Source organism: Dreissena polymorpha, chromosome 12 (genome assembly GCF_020536995.1).
Source record: "Dreissena polymorpha isolate Duluth1 chromosome 12, UMN_Dpol_1.0, whole genome shotgun sequence".
In the NCBI taxonomy this organism is placed as follows: domain Eukaryota; kingdom Metazoa; phylum Mollusca; class Bivalvia; order Myida; family Dreissenidae; genus Dreissena; species Dreissena polymorpha.
Genome location: NC_068366.1, coordinates 43,223,948 through 43,246,940, shown reverse-complemented (window position 1 = coordinate 43,246,940; position 22,993 = coordinate 43,223,948). Strand labels below are relative to the sequence as shown.

Sequence of the window (22,993 nt, the reverse complement as noted above, 5' to 3'; positions counted from 1 at the left end):
CATGAGATACACATGCATGCCAAATATGAAGTTGCTATCTTCAATATAGCAGAAGTTATTGCAAAATGTTAAAGTTGGCGCAAACAGACAGACCAACAGACAGACCAACAGACAGGGCAAAAACAATATGTCCCCCAATACTATAGTGGGGGACATAAAAACATTTCATAGAATCCATCTGGCTACCACGAAAATACATTTCAAGCTTGCCTAATTTGGTTGGACAGCTATTCACATTTTAATTACACATACAATCATTCGGATCGAAACCAGGTAAACAATGCACATAGTGGATGTAATTTGCAGGTGTGTACAGGCCTTTTCCACCCTAGGCCACGGGTCCGAAATTCGGCCCCATTCCCAATGCAAATCTGGTTGTTTTTTTCCCAATTGAAAAAAAAATCCCAATTCAAAAAAAAAATAAATAAATTTTTTATTTTTTTTTAACCTTTATAAGTTAACCTGATCCAGGGTAGAAAATAGGAAAATATTGCCTAATTAAGTTATCTGTTGCCTTGAATTTGTTTTAAAGGCTCTATAAAGGTGACAAATTCAATTATTATGCATATACTCTCGTTCTCACGGCAATTGGGATTTTAGAAACAGAAAAAAAAAATAATAATAAAAGTACTGCAATTTCTTTTTTTCCTGTTATTTTTTTACTTCGACCATCTAAGAACATTAGGGAAAGACGCTGGCATCATCATGCAATTACTTTTCTTGAAGTAGCTTGCCAAGTAGAACCGCGGTAAAAGGTTTATTTTACTCTCATGAAATGCCCGAGACATTCTAGCCATCAAATATAATGCATTGAGTTGTTTGTTTTGTATAGAAATACAACTATTTAGTAACTCTTTTACAAAAATTAACATATTGAACTAATGTAAATCGAGGACACAATCTTCAAATATTTCATAAAACTTTCAGAAATAAAATTTTAAGATGATCATTGAAACAGATTGAAATCGACTTTCTGTCTTTTATGTCGATAGGTCGAACTTCAAATTGTGCGCTGTTGCACACAACGGTTTCCATTTAAGGTATTCCTTTCAATTTTCACCTTTCATGTATGTATAAACAGAAACGAATCCACTTAAGGACGATATCTACATATACGTAAGTTGAGGTAAAGTTCAATCTTGCAGGTAAAATGTCTCGAACATTTCACGGATAATCACTCGGAGAATATTTCAATATAAGGGCATTAAATCGTGCATAAACATAACACTAATATATTTTCCTGAACTTTTTAATAATACAAATCAATATTGTAAAACATTGGAACAAGTCTGATAACTAAAAACAAATATTTTCGCCTATTTCCTTATGCTTAAATGAAACCATTATACAGAAGTAATTATAGTTGTGCGTTTACAAAGTAAGCATTCACATTACATAGTTCATATGGGTACTTGAACAACAACAACCACAATGAAAAAACTAAACACTTTTAAACAGTTTCTGATAATATCTAACCAGTGATAAAAAAATTTAAACTGAATCGAACATTTCATACAAATGTGTCGAACATTTCAAAACTAGATTTCAGCACTTACACAATCGGCAACAAATTGTCACATGTATTCTGTGTTTGTTTTTGTGTTTAAAATGTCATTGCATATTGTAAGTTTAAAACTTAGTGAAAAAAACAACATTCGACTTAACATATAGACGCCGACTAATACACAAGATTATGTGCAAAACAAAAAAAATCATATGGATCTTTGAATTCAATGTATACGTTTTCAAAACAGTTCGAAGTTGTACGCGACATCATATCTAAAAAGCCTCAATGATATGTTTTGATTAATATAAAGATGTAGCTTTAAAATAAACACAAAACCTTGAAGTCTACTTTTGAAATGTTCGATACCCGATGCTGTTTTATGCATTATAAATGCTCACTAAACATTATCCTCAATAAAATACATGAACACTTAATATTCAAACAACAGTTAATAAACTGCATGCCATATAAAAACCTTCAAACACAAAGGTAGTGCAAAAATCAACTGCAATAGGCTTGAACAAATTTGATGAAGATCGGATGAAAACTATTTGATTTAGAGAGAGTAAACACTGTTGTGGACTAAGCCCGTCGCTCACCTGCACACAACATGTGTTCGAATGGTATGACCCATTCTAACTTGGGTATAAAACAAGGCACTGCCTCTTCTTATGTCTGTGTATTTCTAATGTTAATAGGCTTCTTTTGTTTCTCTTTTTTTCGCTCTGTTTGGGAAAATTCCGAAGACGGTATGTAACTTTTTCTTCTTCTTTCTCTCTCCTTTTTAAGTACCCCACATAGTCCTTCTCTTTTAATCTCTTCCTAGTATAGTCCTGGGAAATGTCAACCCTAGACTTCACCATGGTCAACTGAAAAAAATAAACCAGACAATCATTTTCAGAAAATCGGAAAACGTTGAAAAATATATCATCTGTTCCTCTTATACTTTTTAAATTATTTTAATCAGGACAAAAATGCTTGCAAGAATACCAAATTGTCGCAAAATAAGCTAAGCTAAGATGTGGTAATTATTCAAAAGAATTAGACACCGGCAATGCAATAAGTGACTCAGCTGTCACCTAGTTTTTAACCTTGCATGACCCATGTTCGACCTTGACCCAAAAAGCATAAAGATACAACTTCTGACTAAGTTTGAATGAATAATATTCGAAATTATTTAAAACCACGGTGAATGGCTAATCAGCACCGTGACCTAGTTATTGACCCAACATGACCAAAATTCTATGTTGACCTAGATATCATCGATACACAACATTTGTTCAAATGTGATGAAGATCGGATGAAAACTATTTGATTTAAAGAGAAAACAGTACAAAACACTGTGGTGGAAAACGCCCGTCGACCGCCGCAGGCACCTTAACACCAAGTGTGTTCCAATGGTATGACCCATTTTAACTTGGGTATAAAACAAGGCACAATAATAAAGGCAAAGTCTTCCCTGTTGACTTGATGCACAATTTATGATGATAGTACTATGGAGTCTTGAATAATCATTATTAGATGAAAAGGAAATGTACGATACATTTTTTACATGTACGAGACCATAGTATCAATGTTGTTCTGTGTAGAATATAATTTGAATTGTAAATATATTTCCGACATTTAAACCGTTTTACCATATACTAACAATTTCTATGCAAGGAAAACTGAAAAATGTACAGATTCATTAAAAACTGCCAGAAAGCTATAGAGATATAAAATTGTTTATAACTGTGGTATTTGGTACAAGTTTAAACTAGCATAGTTTTGTTTTAAACTAAATCATTTTTTCAATCTTCCTGATGCGAATACTTAAAAAATTAAATACAAATCACAATGTGTACGATATATATTATTACTGTCTGAACTTTGTTGGTCATGGAGGCACAAAGTCGAATGAAATGTTCGATACCAAATGTCTCGGACATTTCACAGGTTATTTTATGAACAATGAAAGTATTTCTGTCCAAAAATCATTTGTATCTGATATTGATTAAATATCAATAATTCAAATTGCAAAACATGATAAAACTTCAAACAATCAATTTCATAGCTCAGACAAAAATGTTAAACAACTTACCACTTATTTTCAATACACCTTCCCGGGCGCCTTCATACAAATATAGCGGAGATAAACAACCTTGTCATTTCCAGGAACATGTGGAATAGCGATGACGTCATATCATTTCACGTTATTCTCAATTATGACATCAGCTTATTGAATTACAAGTTTTCGTATCGGACATTTCAGTCTCGGACATTTCTTGCACACTTATTTCTTTTCTTAAACTGAATACTTTCCTGGACATCTACATCTTTTCTGGTTATAAATGCTTGTTATGTCAAGCCATTTCAAAAGAGATAAAACATTAACCATACTCTTATTGACAACGAATAGAATTGTCATATCAGACATTTCAAATTTAGGTAATTAAGACACCTGAACTCACTCTCTCGTGTACAATTCTGATTTTTAATGGTTCTAAGCAAAGTGAAAGTAAAAGTGTCATTTGATGCATTTCTTAGAGCTGCCAAACAAAATCGGATATCTTTCATGTGGATATAAACGTTCTTTCAAGTAGCTCTGGAATATGTGGTCTCGGACATTTCATATGTTTTCTATTTTTAACGACATTGAACAGTGTACGTGTTCAACTTGATATTTACTAACTTTTTACTTGTTTTGCCATTGGCAGGCTTCATAGACCCGACTCTTACTACAAATATTGGAAACTCGTTATTTTTTTCAGCCATAATGTCAGAGTAAGCATGTAAAAAGAGAGCTTTCCTCAGACGACAGTCTCAAACATTTCATTTTTGTATCATTTTTACTTATTCAAGGCAGTGTAATTATCACCAACAACTTCTTTTGTAGTTTTTCTTATTGATATAAAAGAAACAAAATATTTGACAAGAAAGTTGGCCTATCAAAAGAATTATTTCAAGCTGTAGCCATTGAAAACCAAAATCCCAATTCCCATGAGAATGAGTGATAAACTGGTCTAAAGTTTACCAGATTTCAGTTACTCTTGCATAAAATATGATAATAGCACAGCTTAGGTGCAACGTTGGCAAGAATTAGGGAAGATATACCCGTTTCAAAATTGGAAGAAATGTTTACATTTTTGCAACTAACATGGTTTGTAGCCTCAAAGCGGTGACGAATGCTAAAAATAGCCGAAAGAAAATTCAATTTTAATTCTATTTTAAACAATTTTTTACCAGCAGAAAGTAACTTATAAGGTCACTACAAACGTTTTAACCATTTAGAAGAGACCTACTTCGTGAGTGAAACCGGAAAACATTGAAAATCAACGATATATTCTTGGTGACCTGAGTCACTTTCATTTTCCTGAGTAAATAGCTATGTAAATAAACTGATTGTTTGTAAACACAATTGACTTTGAGGACACTGTATTATTGTTTGTAAACACAATTGACTTGGAAGACACTGTATTTTGAGCTCAAAACAAGTTGTAAGACATTTCTTATCAGATTAAAGTTTTTAAGGCTTCATCTCCAAACCTTACATATGCTCTGTGTGCCTATGTTCGATCACGTTAAACTTTGTCTCTGCGCATGCTAGACATCAACAACGATTACTGAAAACCTGCTATGGTATTTAGACAGAGTATTCAAAACTGTATCCAAATCTGCCAAAAAAATGAAATATAAACAAACAAAACGGTCGTAAACGGTTCAAAACTATCTATTACCCCACATGATATACGTCACTGAGAAGCACTCCTAAGTTCGACCAGCTGTCTTCATGACGTCACAAATGGGGGCTCACATGGGTAGATAAATAGTTATTTGCTCACACGAATACTTAAGCTAGGAGCGAGACATTCGAATGTTGATTTTTAGAAAAGAAAGGTTGTTCATATATTTTGAAGATTATTGTAATGCCTGTCTTAAATATTTATTAAAATTAACAACAACTAACAATTAAGAAGGTAACAGAAAAGAACATTAAACACTCATAAACACACATTTGTAAAATTACCAAACATATTTACATTATAATACGATATTTTTCCTAAACACAATGTGGCACATAGGAATGTCTCACCTTTTCTAAAAGCCAGTTTTTCGTGGCAATTGCGCTGCAGTAAAGAGCTTAAATTTAACAATAAACATCTTAATTGGACGTCTATTATCTTAAAATGTAATGCGTCGATCTAATTTATGAATGCCCCCTTATGAGCCCCAGGTAAACAAAGCGCTTATTTACAGAGATTTGTCTTTCCTCCCCTGAATACTGCAGCGTCCCTGGCAATTTAGAAAAGAGTATTTTGATGGATGTTTTATGAATTTAATAGTGATTTAAAGAATATAAGTGCGATAAATGAATAAAAAAATGAGGTATTGATAAGTGACATAGTTTAAGCTTTGTTATTCATAAAGACCTGTTTAAACCACATTTTTACGAGAGGTTGACCAAATTACGACGTCTGTTATGAGTTTTCGCAGGAAGGCTGGCGCGTGATGTAAGTGCTGGTATTCGAAAAAACGTCATAAAAAACTGATCGAACTTAAGCACCTGATTGAAATTAGGCACACAGAGGATACTGTTGAGCAGCAAACAGCATAAAACCTAAAAAGACTGCGTGAGGGCTTTTGGGGGGGTGGGGATAGCAGCTGGGGGGGGGGGGGGTAGCAGCTGGTGGGGGGGGGGGGGGGGGTTGTTAACAACTTATGCCGAGTGCCTGTGACATTATGCATATTAATTATTTATATTAAATAATCTTTGACTATATACCTGTTCTTGATTAAAACTTCTCCATCACCTGGTTTTGGAGTGGGGACGGATAAAAGCTGCACCACATCGCGGAAATGTGTGCTTGATCTGAGTGCAACAAGTCTCCTAATTTGCGATGGGATTTTATAGGCTGCCATGTTTTTATAACAGTCTAGATTTTGAACTATCACGGCAGTTTACAAGCAAAACACGTTGTTATCTTCAATGTTTACATATCGATATAAAAACTTAAAAAGTTGACATTTCGTCTGCACCGGTGTCATAGATATCATTTGGCTACATAACATTCGTAAAACATAATGGTTAAACACCATTAAAGGGATCTGGTCACGGTTTGGTAAATTGACAAAATTGAAAAAAAAGTTGTTTCAGATTCGCAAATTTTCGTTTTAGTTATGATATTTTTGAGAAAACAGTATTAGTGAACATTTACCATAGTCCAATATAGCCATTATATGTATCTTTTGACGATTTGAAAACCTAAAAGTTATAACGCGTTGCAACGCGAAACGATTGAATAATTTCTTCTACTTCTACTCGATACTTCCTACAGTCAATTACTGACTATGACAGGAGAGTTCTGTTGTTGTCGTTTAAATTAACGAAACAACGGAGATTGCTTATATAAGGTATAAAATACTAAAATTGTGTAAACCCGGCGGAATAGCCGAGCGGGCTATTGCGTTTTTACTTTAGACTTATTCCAGGACTCCGGGGGTCACTGGTTCGAGCCCTGGTACCGGCTACTTTTTTTCCTTTTTTAAATTTTATTCTTGATTTTTTACTGGAGCTTTTAAAATCTGTGAAAAGGCCCCTTTAAAAGAAATTTGCCGAAACCATCATTGTACCATTCTCCTAGCAGAGTTGTCGTTCGTGCCTCAACATACATGAATGTAATGAACCGCAGTGTAAGAGTGTCATTGTACCTGTTCTAATGTTATCTTATTGTAGTGTAGAGGTTTGTAATTCAAATGTATATAGTCAAATGACTTAATAGCAAAACAAGAGTGAGGTTATATATTAAATAGCATTCTAATGAAGCTTAACTCTACAACTACTAATTATGATGTTACCCCAAGCAATACATACAAGAGACTGAATGTGCGGGCTGTCTGCATCTATGTTATGATTAACCCTTATGTTAATTAGCTATAGCTTGTATCTATGTATCCGGATCATGGAACAGTACCGTCAAGTCTAGTATTGGAAAGGTGAATTTATGTGTCTTCAATTGATCTGTGGGTGAAACAATTGCATGTTTGATAATTGGATAATAATACAGCTGACACACACAGGCGCTCGATGGCGATGTTTTATTAATTTATTTATTTTTATTTTATAGTTACCCGTTGTTTATTATAATGCATACAAATACTTAATCAATACAAATCTTCCGAAAAAACGTCTTCGTAAAATATACGTAGTCGAACTTTTTTTAAGAAGACGTTTTGTCGGAAGATTTTTATTGATTTAGTATTTGTATGCATTATAATAAACAACGGGTAACTAAAAGAGAAATTAAAAAAAAAATATTGCCATCCAGCGCCTGTGCTGACGCACATAAGCTCTGCGATTAAAAAGCAAACCGATTTTGGCGCAAACATTCTGTGAATATATTTATCGCGTTTTCAAAAAAAAAATGTCAATCAAAACAATCACAGCATGTAAAGACTTTTGGGTAAACACTCGAATAATACAATATTTTTCGAGAAAGTTTCATAATTAAAACACATTTCTTGATTTTCTTAAATATAAATCTTTAATTTACAAGTATACACCCTAGTTTAAATGATTATCTTAGCATTTTAATTGTGACTCGTTCAAGTTAACGCGCGATCTCGATCCCAATGCAGTATCGTTTTTTATACAAAAGCATGAAACAGCAATCAAAGACTTATTTATAATAGCCAAATCTACAAGTGCATATTGTTTATGTTACCGGGTTTTGTGTATTTCACACGAAGGATTTAAGTTCCACGTTTTATTCGATCATATAAGTGGTGGTCTGAAACATGAATAAGACAGATTTCATAATTAAAAAATTACAATGATATAAATTAATGGAAACATACGCCATCCGCTGATCGGACGGTGATCGGTCTCTATGTGTTACTGAGGTATTTAAACTGTGTCACTCATCGGAAGAAGGACGGCTCTGATGTGTCCAGTCTTCCCGATGCCTGGAGATCGGACACATCGGCCGGCGACTGTATTATTTGTGATTGAAGTATAATGCATGTTGACAGATCATGTGGGTAAATTACACGACAATAACCTCCAGCTTCCATTTTCAAGTTAAGATGCCAAAGAGAAATGGTTGCAGGGCGAGGAGAAATGCACTCCTTTTAGATCGTGAGTAAGACATGTTTTATGACACTTTCGCTAAAATGGTGGCATACAATTTTCTCCAGCAGCATTGCAAAATCTTCATCATTCTCTTGATGGACATCAACGTTTTGAAGGTTTGGATACCTCAAGGTTGTGGAGCACCACACAGCACTTGTGATCAAGATGGCAGTTTCCGGAACAATCCCAGATATTTCCAGTTGAAAGCGAAATCCCATTGCGAGTATGCCAAAGGCGTTTACGATGACCATGGCATGTGCGTTCTGAATATCCTGTCGTTATATATAAGTTCGTCCACCTTGAGATACCAATTGGCTTAGGGTTTCATCGTGTATGTGCGAAGAAGAAACGCATCGTCACCCACAAAGAATGTTCAAGTCGTCATATGAGTTGTTATAAATATAAATAAATAAAATTTAGGCTACAGTACATAAAAAAATGGCATCACAATAACAGAGAATAACATTTATTTTCGTTCACGCGTCAGATTTAGTCAATTAAATAATTGTGAAACAGATTACTAAATACTACAAATACAAATTTTATTAAAAGTCGGTTTGTACATAACAAGTATAACATTAGCGATGTATCGCTATTGACCGACATAACTGGGTATTCTAAATTCTATTTACTGGGTAATCTAAAAGTTTTTCCGGGAGCTAGTCGTTGTAAAATTAAGTGAAATATTATTATCTGCAATGTTAATACCGGTAGGCATACATATGGATTCGCATAAGATATTAAGAAACAATCACAAACGTAGCCGGTTTTTTGTCTTTTTTGGCGGCACTGGAATATCCCTGTGGAGAGACCAATACCAATCCGCAAAATGCGCATACTTAGGAGAGTCTCGTAAATGATCAATAATCTCGTGATATTATACGTGACTAAGCGCAGAAAAACAACAAAACTCGGTGAAGTTGAAGCTGTTCCGAAATTCAGCGTGATATAGCTATTAAGAACTATTTTAGGTATAGATCAGATATGAAGTCCCGATAGTTAATAGCAGTTTAGAATAACTCTAGTTACTGTAAATTTTTAGAATGTGTCATAATGTGGCAAATCCGAAATTATGTTGATCCGGACTCCTAGTCCAACTTGTTGACGCTCTCAAATATTTAGCTACTTTTTTATATTGGTAATATTTGGAGCGTCCAACCGGGCTGGCATTTAAAATGTGTTGGACTTTTTTCCTTCTTTGTCTATATTGTTGTGCAAGGATTTTGTGCGCAACATTCAAGCCCCGATATAAGACAGTTAATATCAACGGATTGCAATAATATTTTTGCTATGTTCTCGTACATTCGTGCCCCTTGTATTTATTTCGCGCATGCGCATACAATGACAAGTATTTTTAGCATTGTATAACTTTTATATCCTCAATAAAATACTTTTTCAGTATAAACCATCTGAAAATTGTCTTTGTTTACATATTTACTATTTTTTTCAACTCGTGAAGGTGAAGGCCAATGATCTGCATCATCCAGAAGATTATTCTCATTGGATTCGTGCTCCTTGCTTGACCGCGTTCTAAATGGGGCTCCCAGTGGGGAAGTTATTTTTTATGTAACGGATTGCAATGTCCTTTTTCTAATACACAATTGAATGTGTATTTAATAGGGATGGCAACGAATACCGATATTGGTATTCGGATATTCGGTCATCCTTCCGAACGAATATTCGGATATTCGGTCAACATCTGTTAGAAAAAAATCAACTTTGTTTACCTTACCATTATTCCATGAATTCTACTTTCGTTTTTACCGGAAGTGACTAAATATTGACACAGCATTGCCGTCGCAAATTGTTAAAGTGAATGACAAAAACTGTTTTTTAAACTTTTAATATTGTACATCAACAATAGAACGAGAAACATAATATTTACATGACGACAAAACAATTACATAACAAAACAATTACATAACAAAACAGTTAGATCTATAAATAATTTAAGCTGAACTTAAACGTAGTATTTACATAGCGAACACATGCTTTAATATTGTACATCAACAATAGAACGAGAAACATAATATTTACATGACGACAAAATAATTACATGAAAAAACAGTTAGATCTATAAATAATTTAAACTGAACTTAAACGTATTATTTACATAGCAAACACATGCAAATAAAACACCGTTGCCACATTGAAAAGTCACTCGGATCGGCGTCACTGGGCACATGAACATTGTTCTTATTTAAAAACACGATTGCGTCGACCAGATCTCTGGCGAGTCTATTTCTCCGCATTAGCACATGTAATCCGTTCACTTTCGGAAACACACTTTCTTAGGAGTACTCAAAAACGATGACATTGACGACTTTTTCTTAGAGTCCCCAGCATCATTCGAAGATGCAGAAGATGGATGTTTGTTACTAATATGATTGAGAAGATTGGACGTCGTACCGGCCTGGATGTACGTAAGATTAACTCCACACAAGTTACACGTTGCCGACTTCTTATCGTGAAATACTTCCAAGCAGCGGAAGGTGTAGGTGGCATTTTGATTGGACAGAGATTTACTTTATGCGTGTAGCAATGATAATATTTTCAATTAAATGAGGGCGAAATACCAAAAACATTTCTTTAAATATAATACCTGATTGAATATTGAGTAATTAATTAAAGTTTGGACCATACGATACGCAAATACTCATTAGAGGTTGAGTAAATTATTTTCTAAAAGCTTTTTTGATTGGACAACGTGATTATAACCATACGATCTTTTTTGTTTTTCACACCAAGTCGGCACTTCCTTTACTTATTTAATCGTTGGTCATGTTAAATGTAATTCGAGTTATTAGATCAAGACGGGTCGGTGTTTAAATTGCCATACGGTCTTATTTGTTTTTTACACCAAGTCGGCTTTTCCTTTACTCATTTAATCTTTGATAATTTTAAATGTAATTCGAGTTATTGGATCAAGTGCAGGTCGGTGTTTTGATTGCCGATGCGATTTGAACCTATCATAATTTTGACACAAAGTGACTGTCTTTGTTAGGCAATTAGCGGGATTTATGACCGGTATACTCTCATCACCATAGCGACGAATTATCCGGACTAAACATTATGACACGAGGAACAACTTTTTTACAACGTTTGAAGCAAATTTCACAAATACGAAGTCTTGGAAATTACTCGATGTTATTTGATTTTTTTCTTCCGAATATTCAATTCGGAAAATAGTATCCGAATATTCGGTCCGGGACCGAATATTCGGATATTCGTTGACATCCCTAGTATTTAATAATGGAAGCGATTTATTTTCAAATATAAAATTCCAAATAAGAGCAGGGATGTAAATATTTTTAACCATGGTTACTTTCAACAATACAATGCAAACGTGTTAATTGAAATATAATTGTCTCGCGCGTCTAGCATATTGAGTTACAATACCCTGTCGGGAACCTCTCAGTGCTCCGAATTAAATAGAGGGTGGCCTTCCTTAGAAATGCTTCTGCCACGTGCACAGAATTTCTAAACTTTTTTGTTTTATGCGATTTATAATGCAATAATACTCTTCAATGGTATTTTTTACCACAATTTAAGCAATATCTATGTCTGAGTTGAACATTTCTTGTTTAAAACTCATTTTCTCTGCAAAATAGTCAGCAGTTGTTAACGCTCAATCTACTTGAATAGAATCCGGACACGCAAAGTATTTGGCGAGAGCGAAAATGACGTATTAAATTGAGCACGAATCCAATGAGAAGACACGAAAGTATGAGAACGAGGCATACATACCTGTGTAGATAATTCATTTCTCGATAATGTTCCGTAAAAATTATGTAATGACACTTTGAATTTTGTACGCCTGAGCAATTTAAATCGAACCACTATTAAATTTTTCAATATCTCTCGATTCGCTCGCTGTGTAGATATAAATCCATAACACGACCTCGATGTAAAGTAGGGCTGTCACGACACGCCGTGAGTGTATCGCGATATATCGTGATACGACAACAATGTATCGCGATACGTATCGCGATATTTTACTGAATATATATCTGTGAAGAAAACAGCAGAATACCATGTTTTACAACTTTGTTAAACTCAATAATCTGACAACACTGGTATCATGGTATGACTAGAAACTATTATGAATAAAAACAATCATTGTCTGACTATGACCTGTCAAAAGGGAATCAACAAAACCTAATAAACTTGATAGAAGTAGTCATAATCTCTATCGAAAACACTCGTTCTACAGTTTCCAAACTGATAATGTTATCAAAATATGTATTAAACCTCTGTGTTTATAAAATAATTATTAAATTTAAAAAAAACGACATGCACCGCGATAAACGGGTTTACCGTTGAATTAGTGACAGCCCTAATGTAAAGCATCTGGTTTAAATGGAAGAATAAACAGCGTAAAATACAGTTTGCGTTCGTCTGTTGTGGTGCAGAGTGTTACATAGTAAACCGATGTTATACTTTTCTGGATTACTTTAGCATTGTTTTTTTCTTAATTGACAATTAAAAAGTTCTGAAATAAATTACATCTTTTTTTTTATACTGTACATAAATAATATTGATACAGATTGTACAGTATATCGTCCTATGTAACATAGAATGTAAGTACATAAAACAACACAGACAGAGGTGCGAAAAAGACATGCATAAAAACTTGCTGAAACTTAGAACAGTGAATGAAACTGCACCATATCTGTTTTGAACATATGCTTATTAAATCAAAGATTAGCATACTAGATCTAGTTAAGTAAAAGTCAGTGTTAAAAGTTCATGTCAAATAACAGTGTTTTTTATGGCAATTTTGGGGCCGATATTTGGGCCATTCCCCCCTTTTTTTGAAATAACTGTCTTATGATAAATATACAGGGCTCAACATTAATGGTTGTCCTATTGCCCCTGGCAAGTTAAAGTTGGGTCTGGGCAAGTTATTTTATAATCTAGTTGTCCGCCCGGAAAAAGTGCAAAAAAGAACAAAGAGCATTTAATTTAGACTTTAATTGCTGTAATCATTTTGGTTATATGTTCAAAAATAAAACAGGTTTTGTGGTGTATCATTTTGGTTTATTAAACAATATGAGGTTTACAGTTGATGTGATATTTCATGTTTTGGCACGTTGCTTTACGTTCACTGCAAGTCGATTTTGGAAGTAGTGGCCCGGTAGGGCAAGTTGGTTTTTCGGTTAATGTTGAGCCCTGATATATCTCAAATTTATTTCATAAACAACTAATAAAGTATATAACTATAATTAATATGATTTTGAATTATTATTAGCCGGATTTTTTTCGAAAAAATCTCGGCTTATAGATTGATGTTGTCGGGCGGGCGGGCGGGGTGGCGGGGTGCTCGAAAATGTTAAAGTTCTTATTTCATGGTATAACTTTGGTATGCTTGGACCTAGAGTCTTCAAACTTGACATGAAGGTTGGCCAGGATTAACAGATGACCACTGGTCATTTCAAGGTCATTCATTTGAAGGTCAAGGTCACTGTGACCTTCAATATAAAAAATGTTAAAGTTGTTATAACTTTGGTATGCTTGGACCTAGAGTCTTGAAACTTGACATGAAGGTTGGCCATAACTAGTTAGTAACCACTGGTCATTTCAAGGTCATTCATTTGAAGGTCAAGGTCACTGTGACCTTGAATGTAAAAATGTTAAAGTTCTTATTTCATGGTATAACTTTGGTATGCTTGGACCTAGAGTCTTCAAACTTGACATGAAGGTTGGCCAGGATTAACAGATGACCACTGGTCATTTCAAGGTCATTCATTTGAAGGTGAAGGTCACTGTGACCTTCAATATAAAAATGTTAAAGTTGTTATAACTTTGGTATGCTTGGACCTAGAGTCTTGAAACTTGACATGAAGGTTGGCCAGAACTAGTAAGTAACCACTGGACATTTCAAGGTCATTCATTTGAAGGTCAAGGTCACTGTGACCTTGAATGTAAAAATGTTAAAGTTGTTATAACTTTGGTATGCTTGGACCTAGAGTCTTGAAACTTGACATGAAGGTTGGCCAGAACTAGTAAGTAACCACTGGACATTTCAAGGTCATTCATTTGAAGGTCAAGGTCACTGTGACCTTGAATGTAAAAATGTTAAAGTTCTTATTTCATGTTATAACTTTGGTATGTTGTACCTAGAGTCTTCAAACTTGAAATAAAGATTGGCCAGTACTAGAAGATGACCACTGGTCATTTCAATGTCATTCATTTGAAGGTCAAGGTCACTGTGACCTTAAATGTTAAAATGTTAAAATTGTTATAACTTTGGTATGCTTGGACATAGAGTCTTCAAACTTGACATGAAGGTTTGCAAGCACACTTAGATGACCACTGGTCATTTCAAGGTCATTCATTCTAAGGTCAAGGTCACTGTGACCTTGAATGTAAAAATGTTAAAGTTCTTATAACTTTGGTAGGTAAAAATGTTAAAGTTCTTATTCCATGTTATAACTTTGGTATGCTTGTACCTAGAGTCTTCAAACTTGACATAAAGGTTGGCCAGTACTAGAAGATCACCACTGCTCATTTCAATGTCATTCATTTGAAGGTCAAGGTCACTGTGACCTTCAATGTTAAAATGTTAAAATTGTTATAACTTTGGTATGCTTGGACCTAGAATCTCAAACTTGACGTAAAGGTTTGCAAGCACACTTAGATGACCACTGGTCATTTCAAGGTCATTCATTTCAATGTCATTCATTTGAAGGTCAAGGTCACTGTGAACTTAAATGTTAAAATGTTAAAATTGTTGTAACTTTGGTATGCTTGGACCTAGAATCTCAAACTTGACGTAAAGGTTTGCAAGCACACTTAGATGACCACTGGTCATTTCAAGGTCATTCATTTGAAGGTCGAGGTCACTGTGACCTTGGATGTAGGTTTGCTCATGCCTTGAAAAGTACTTACATTTCATTTTGACCTTTGAACAATATTTCAGTAATTTAAGTATTGCATTGACAAAAACACGAAAGGTACTTTCCTGTCATTTAAATCAAAAATCCGGCTTCAATGCGGTCATCTCCGACCGCGGAACTCTTGTAAAGAGTTATATTAAGTTAGTTTTTCCCAAATCAGTTAATTTAACATGAATTGCATTTTTTCCCAAAAAGGCCAGGGAAAGGCCTGATGTATCTATATTGTGTCAATATTCGTTGACAAAAACATTCCAATTTGGTCTATTTTATTGATAAAAATGCTCAATTTTTCCATTTTTTTTTATTTAAAAAATCCAAATTAGACTCAAAATGGCTAGGAAAACTAAGACTGTGCATGAAGGCTGAACTGTCTGAAACTAATTTTGTAAAATCATTGATATATATTTAAGAAAAAGGACAAAGACATTCAGCTGTGAATATAACATTCATGCATACATGTGTATTCATATAATAAATATCATTACATATAAAAGAGTAAAATTTTTTATTTTCCCCTTTTCCTCAAAAACGACGTGTTTTTCCCCTTTGGACGGGCCCCGCCACCATTCCCCTATAGGTGAAAAAAAACACTGAATAAAATTACGTGTACACGTTACACCGTAATGCCTTCTTCTGATTGGTTCATATTTAAATCAGTTTCATGACATGGCTACAGGTCAGTGATTGTTTTGCGATTTAAGCAGAAGTTTAACTGAAGAATTTATGCCTTTCTAACTTCAAATCGACAATATTTGAGGTAAAAATGGACTTCTGAATTAAAACTGAATGGGTTGGTAATGTTATTTTGCAATTTTATGCAAATTGATGAAAATTTTAACTTTCTGGTTTTCAACACATAAAAGGTCCTTCAACAATGAGACGTTCCAAAGAATTTAGCCCATATAAAAAGTATCTCTAAATTCTTAGCGCGTCTTATAAATGAGACTACCGGACTCCAAACTGAGCAATTGTGCCTAATTTGTGGGTGGGGTAATATAATTAGCTGCTGTCTATAATTTATAATAATGTTTAATTATTAAAATAAGAAGATTAATGTTAACCATTTGATTTGGGATTTGGATTAAAAAAACAGCGCTGCAGATTTCCACCATTATTGGCCCGATTTGATTGGGGAAAATCAAATCGTTTTGTTTAGTGGGATTGTCAGTAGTTGCAATAATCCAACTCCCAGCTATTGACCCTCTATGTCGCTTGGAGTTGCAACTGGTTAAGGCATTTTCCATGTCAGGTCTCCCGCCCAGAATCAGGGAGATACTTTAATCTGTAATATTAGCAACATAAAATATTTCTGGCATTAATAAACACAAACAGATCCTATATATATCACTAGTGCACAAATTAAAACAACTTACGTTATGTGGTGTGCTCGCATAATAATGATATTAATCCAAAGTTTCAAACACGTCAACGGTTCATGAAAATGTGTAAGTTTTTGCAATGGAAAAAGCCGAGTATTCAGAAAATTCTGCATTCGAAAATACGCTATCAATTATCTGCAGAATCCCCCGCAAGATATAAATTTATCGAGAGAATCAAAATCATTCATTTATCAACCAGTTATAGTCAGTAACATCAAAATCGCAACCATTGTGTTTTGCTGAAACCACAACATATTATTTTTCAGAAACAGACAATCTGTACCAAATTTCCATAAACATTCGCAAATTTCCAGCAGTTTGTGTTCTTATTGTTATGTTTTCCTCATATATTTTACCAGACATTTGTTGTATACAAATACACAAATGATTTTAAAGTAATATTTTCTTGATTTTAATCTCTATAAATGCTCATAAATATGCCTCAAGACTCAACTTAAGTGCTTAAAATATTGAACAAAAATCATATTTCAGTTCTATCTGATAGTTTTATTCATTCCCATTGCTTGGCGACTCACTTATTTTGGAAATTATGACATATATCTGATAAAATTTTAATTATTTATTTTTATTAGGAATATTCTATCACATAAAACATTTTTTGGTAAAAATATAATTCATTGTATATATAGTTTGAAAAACATACATAGATAAAGATTATACATGCAATATAAAATGCCAATAATTAAGAAAATGTTCCCTTTAACCAGAATGTTGGACATGATTTATTAGTCAATAGCAATATCACTTAATAATTTATTTATTTAAAATTTATTTATCTTGTTTTTTATGTCCCCCACTATAGTAGTGGGGGACATATTGTTTTTGCCCTGTCTGTCTGTCTGTTGGTCTGTTTGCGCCAACTTTAACATTTTGCAATAACTTTTGTTATATTGAAGATAGCAACTTCATATTTGGCATGCATGTGTATCTCATGAAGCTGCTCATTTTGAGTGGTGAAAGTTCAAGGTCAAGGTCATCCTCAGGGTTTTTTCTCCACTTTTTGGGAAGATAGCCCATGGCTTTGGAATTGGGAATTTTAACGGCATTTTCATGAAATTGGGAAAATAAATTCATTAGCCTTTTTTTCCACACGAAAAGTCCACTGATTAGGGAAATACTAAATTTGATTTAACTCTTTATAATCATTCAAATTAAAAGAAAAAAATCATATAATACTTTGTTTGATGTAATTGAATTAAAATTGAGATAACAAAAACTTTAAGACTTCTTTCTAAAAAAAAAAAAAAAAAATTGTTTTTTTTTTTTTTGGCAATTGGGAATTTTTTGCCACATTTTGGGAAAAAAGTATACTTTTTGGGATTGGGAACATAGCCGAATTTCGGCTATAAAATCGGGCCAAAAAAAACCCTGCATCCTTCAAGGTCAGAGGTCAAATATATGTGGCCAAAATCGCTCATTTTATGAATACTTTTGCAATATTTAAGATAGCAACTTGATATTTGGCATGCATGTGTATCTCATGGAGCTGCACATTTTGAGTGGTGAAAGGTCAAGGATACGGTCATCCTTCAAGGTCAGAGGTCAAATATATGTGGCCCAAATCACTTATTTTATGAATACTTTTGCAATATTGAAGATAGCAACTTGATATTTTGCATGCATGTGTATCTCATGGAGCTGCACATTTTGAGTGGTGAAAGGACTTAAGGTCAAGGTCATCCTTCACAAGGTCAAGGTCATCCTTCAAGGTCAAACATCATATAGGGGGACATTGTGTTTCACAAACACATCTTGTTTTTGTTTTTAAATAAGCTTAATAATGAAAGATGTTAATGGAAAAAAAATTCTTTGCAGAATCACACAAATGGGTGATGTCAGTGACTTGGACAGGTAAAACATCTTTTTAATTTGTGATTATAAATATGAATGTTATCAGGATGATACATGTATGACACATTTTGATATGTCTGCATATTTGGAGGAAATAATAGTTTCTGTTAATACCCATATCAGTAAATATGTACATGTACATTAATACAGATTTGAAAACAACTTATAAAGTTAAACTGTATGATGGTCTGTTGTTACCTTTCACAATAATTACAACATGAGACTTTTTAAAAAGTGGCACTTCAATATTCAGACGTTATTTTTTACCAAAAACACCATTTGTGTAACTTTAACTGAAAACTGTGTGTGTAATGCAATATATGAAAACGTAGTCAACAAGTATCGTTTCAGATGTTTCATCAGTATCTTTTCTGTTAAGGTTTTACATGTACTTAATTTAATTGGCAACAAAACAGTTCTATGTTATTTAATTAAAATATGGTGACAAATGTTACAAAATGGCAAATTGGTAGCAAAAGCTAAATATTTTTTAAGTTATTTTTGAAATGCCAACTTCCGATTCTTTGAATGCCGAACGGCAAACACAGAATTTTTGTATTAATTTTTTTTTATTCTATATTTAATTCAATTTTATATTGCTTAAAATAATATATATTTTCCCATGAATTTTCAGGCAAATTGAGTTGCTTAGACAATGCAAAATAATCAAAGAAAGTGAGGTAAAAGCCCTGTGTGCCAAGGCTAGGGAGATACTTGTAGAAGAAAGCAATGTTCAAAGAATCGACTCACCTGTTACAGTAAGTACAGACTTAGTCTCACTTAGATCACAGTAAGTACAGACTTAGTCTCACTTAGATTACAGTAAGTACAGACTTAGTCTCACTTAGATCACAGTAAGTACAGACTTAGTCCCACTTAGATCACAGTAAGTACAGACTTAGTCTCACTTAGATCACAATAAGTACAGACTTAGTCTCACTTAGATCACTGTAAGTACAGACCTTGTCTCACTTAGATCACAGTAAGTACAGACTTAGTCTCACTTAGATCACAGTAAGTACAGACCTTGTCTCACTTAGATCACAGTAAGTACAGACTTAGTCTCACTTAGATCACAGTAAGTACAGACTTAGTCTCACTTAGATCACAGTAAGTACAGACTTAGTCTCACTTAGATCACAGTAAGTACAGACTTAGTCTCACTTAGATCACAGTAAGTACAGACTCAGTCTCACTTAGATCACAGTAAGTACAGACTCAGTCTCACTTATATCACAGTAAGTACAGACTTAGTCTCACTTAGATCACAGTAAGTACAGACTTAGTCTCACTTAGATCACAGTAAGTACAGACTTAGTCTCACTTAGATCACAGTAAGTACAGACTAAGTCTCACTTAGATCACAGTAAGTACAGACTTAGTCTCACTTAGATCACAGTAAGTACAGACTAAGTCTCACTAAGATCACAGTAAGTACAGACTTAGTCTCACTTAGATCACGGCAAAACTGAAGTATATGAGCCATGCTCTATGAAAAGGGGGTTTAATGCGTGTGCATATAGTGTTGTCCCAGATTAGCCTGTGCAGTTTGCACAGGCCAATCAGGGATGACACTTTCTGCCTTTACTTGATTTTTGCTAAGAAGAGACTTTTTAATTAAACAAAAAATATGATTAAAGCTGAAAGTGTTGCACATGCATTAAACTCCATAGAGCATGGCCCATATTCAGTGTGTTGTAATGTGGGGGATCTTTTTGCAAGCAGTCATTGACATTAGAAGTGTTACCAAGAAACTCATTCTTATAATGATCCTTACTAAATGCAAAGAAAACGGCCATTCTTTATATAACTGAAAATCTCAGCAATTGTGGCTACATTTGCCAATGTAGGGCTTACTGGATTGATCTTATTTTGATCAATCAGCAAGCAACATATTTTGTGACTTTCGTTGTACATTGATCAACAGGGTACAGGTAGCAAGACGGCGCATGGAGAAAATATATTGGCACCAGTTTGCGAAATTTGATTTAATCAAATTAAATTAAATCAAGCAAACATAAAGTTGATTTCTTTACTCCTGCTTAAAATCCAATTAATACAATGCAGTAAAGTGTTAACCAGTTCATAATACTATCGTCCAATTTCTATCTTCTACCATTGCTTATAAATTGTATAATGCATAATTTAGGCTATGCACTTGTATAAGCTTTACTGCTGAATAAATGTTGTTGTTGTTGTAAAGTGTCTATTATTTTTCACACATTCTTTCCTCTATCAGGGTTGTACATTTGTGTTCTATTACATGTTATAGTGCTTAAATACATTTCTCCTTTACAATAGTATTTTTATTGATGCCTTTTGAAATGACCAAATGTTACATGCGTACAGGTCAAACTCCCTAGAAATGAAACCCAACTTGGCAATGCATGAAAGACCTTTTAGATAATAGCATTCAAACTGTTGAGGCATAGGTTTATTTTATAAATTCCCACAATGTAATTCTGTGATTATCAAAGCTTTTTGCATTTAACAGATATTATAATTTTTATTGTACTATTAGAAAGTGTTTATTTATTTTTTGCCCCACTTCAAGGAAGAGTGGGTATAATGTTTGGCTGGATGTTGGTCTGTTGAAATTGGGGTCACTAGTTTAAAGCTTTGTTTTGGGGGCATATGTCTCCAACTGTGGAACTCTTTTTTTCCTTTTTCTTGATGTTTAATTAAATTTGAAAATTTGATAAATGAATACGCAACAACTTTTATTTACATACATTTTATATTAAAGTGATATTAATTATTATGGGCATTTTTCACTGTTGAATTGAGCTGAAGAGAATTAACAGGTCAAAAGAGTTAGTTAAAATGTGGTTACTGACCAATTATCTGCAACTCATCTTGCTACCAGTTGTTCATAAAAATATATTTTATATTAGATATTCTTACTTGACTCACCCTGTCCTCTAAGCCGAAATGATCCGTAAAACAAAATTGTATCTGCACTAAAACTAAATTTAGGTTCACATCGTACATGCATGATCAGTTGTCAAACGAAAGAACGGTTGATATTCAAATGCATTATTTTTCTCTTTCCGGGAAATATTGTTTGAGTATGTTGATGCTGCATTAAAAATAAAAGTGTATATGAAGTGAAAACACCAACAATAAACAATGGTTGTGATAGACACCTATAAACTGTTAGATGCCCATAATATCACTTTAAATATTTTAAAATGGTGAAATAATGCAACTAATAAATTTCAATCTACATGTATATGACTTCACATAGATTTTTCCTGACTTCTCTTGAATCCCAGTACATGGATAAGTTATTTTTCTGTAAAATTTGATCCAAGCGCAATCCCCAGTTTAGATTATGTTTTAGATTTATTAAAATCAATAAAAACACTTAACAAATTTTGTTACTGTAAATTTTAGAAACACCACTACACATGAGTATAGTAAACATGACTGTATAATTGTAGCTTTAGCTGTAATAATGTACAGCTAGGAAACACATGTTTAAACTTCATCATAAATTTCACAGTTTTTTTATGCCCCTGGATCGAATGATTGGGGGTATATAATATTGTTTTAGGCCTGTCTGTCTGTCATTCTGTCTCCAAACTTTAACCTAATGGTTAAATTTTTGCAATAACTTGCAAAATAAGCATGCATGTGTATCGCATGGAGCTGCACATTTTGAGTGGTAAAAGGTCAAGGTCAAAGGTTAAATATATGGCTTCAAAGCGGCGCAATAGGGGGCATTGTGTTTCTGACAAACACATCTCTTGTTTTACATTATCTAAATATTCAAAAGGGTAATGGTTTGTTTAAAACTTCTTTTATGAAAAATAGTAGTTGCAAATCTGAAACTTGTAATTGAATCCTGTGTTCACAAATTTCAGGTTTGCGGAGACATACACGGCCAGTTTTATGATCTAAAAGAATTGTTCAAAGTAGGGGGAGATGTTCCAGACACAAACTACCTATTCATGGGAGATTTTGTTGATAGAGGATTTTATAGTGTAGAAACCTTCTTACTCCTTTTAGCATTAAAGGTAAGAATTTCCATAATTGACCTTTGGGGGTAATTTTACACTTGTGTCTGTGTCAGAGTTTCTTAATGGTTTATTGTTACATAATGCTCAAATATTTTGGGTTAAGTGGGTGCTTAACACTTGAAAGGTCCTTAAAGTTCACCTGCCGCGGTTTTAAAAACCCGTAAAACACCTTTATTTATCGAATTTAGTGCATATCTAAACTATTT

General features: G+C 33.7%; 2 protein-coding genes across 2 annotated transcripts in view; one reads left to right on the top strand and one right to left on the bottom strand.

Annotated features, from left to right (window-relative positions):
* Positions 1–6,545, bottom strand: part of LOC127853241 (prostaglandin reductase-3-like) — a 30,197-nt gene extending 23,652 nt beyond the window's left edge. The window contains exon 1 of the mRNA XM_052387579.1: positions 6,270–6,545. Within this exon, the coding sequence (XP_052243539.1) occupies positions 6,270–6,406 (137 nt within the window). The 5' untranslated portion in view covers positions 6,407–6,545. The remainder of the gene's footprint in view (positions 1–6,269) is intronic.
* Positions 6,546–9,457: 2,912 nt separating this feature from the next.
* LOC127853244 (serine/threonine-protein phosphatase 4 catalytic subunit) overlaps positions 9,458–22,993 on the top strand; it is a 30,347-nt gene continuing 16,811 nt past the window's right edge. Inside the window, exons 1-4 of the mRNA XM_052387583.1 lie at positions 9,458–9,586; positions 18,730–18,765; positions 19,400–19,523; positions 22,632–22,784. Coding sequence (XP_052243543.1) covers positions 18,740–18,765; positions 19,400–19,523; positions 22,632–22,784 — 303 coding nt within the window. The 5' untranslated portion in view covers positions 9,458–9,586; positions 18,730–18,739. The remainder of the gene's footprint in view (positions 9,587–18,729; positions 18,766–19,399; positions 19,524–22,631; positions 22,785–22,993) is intronic.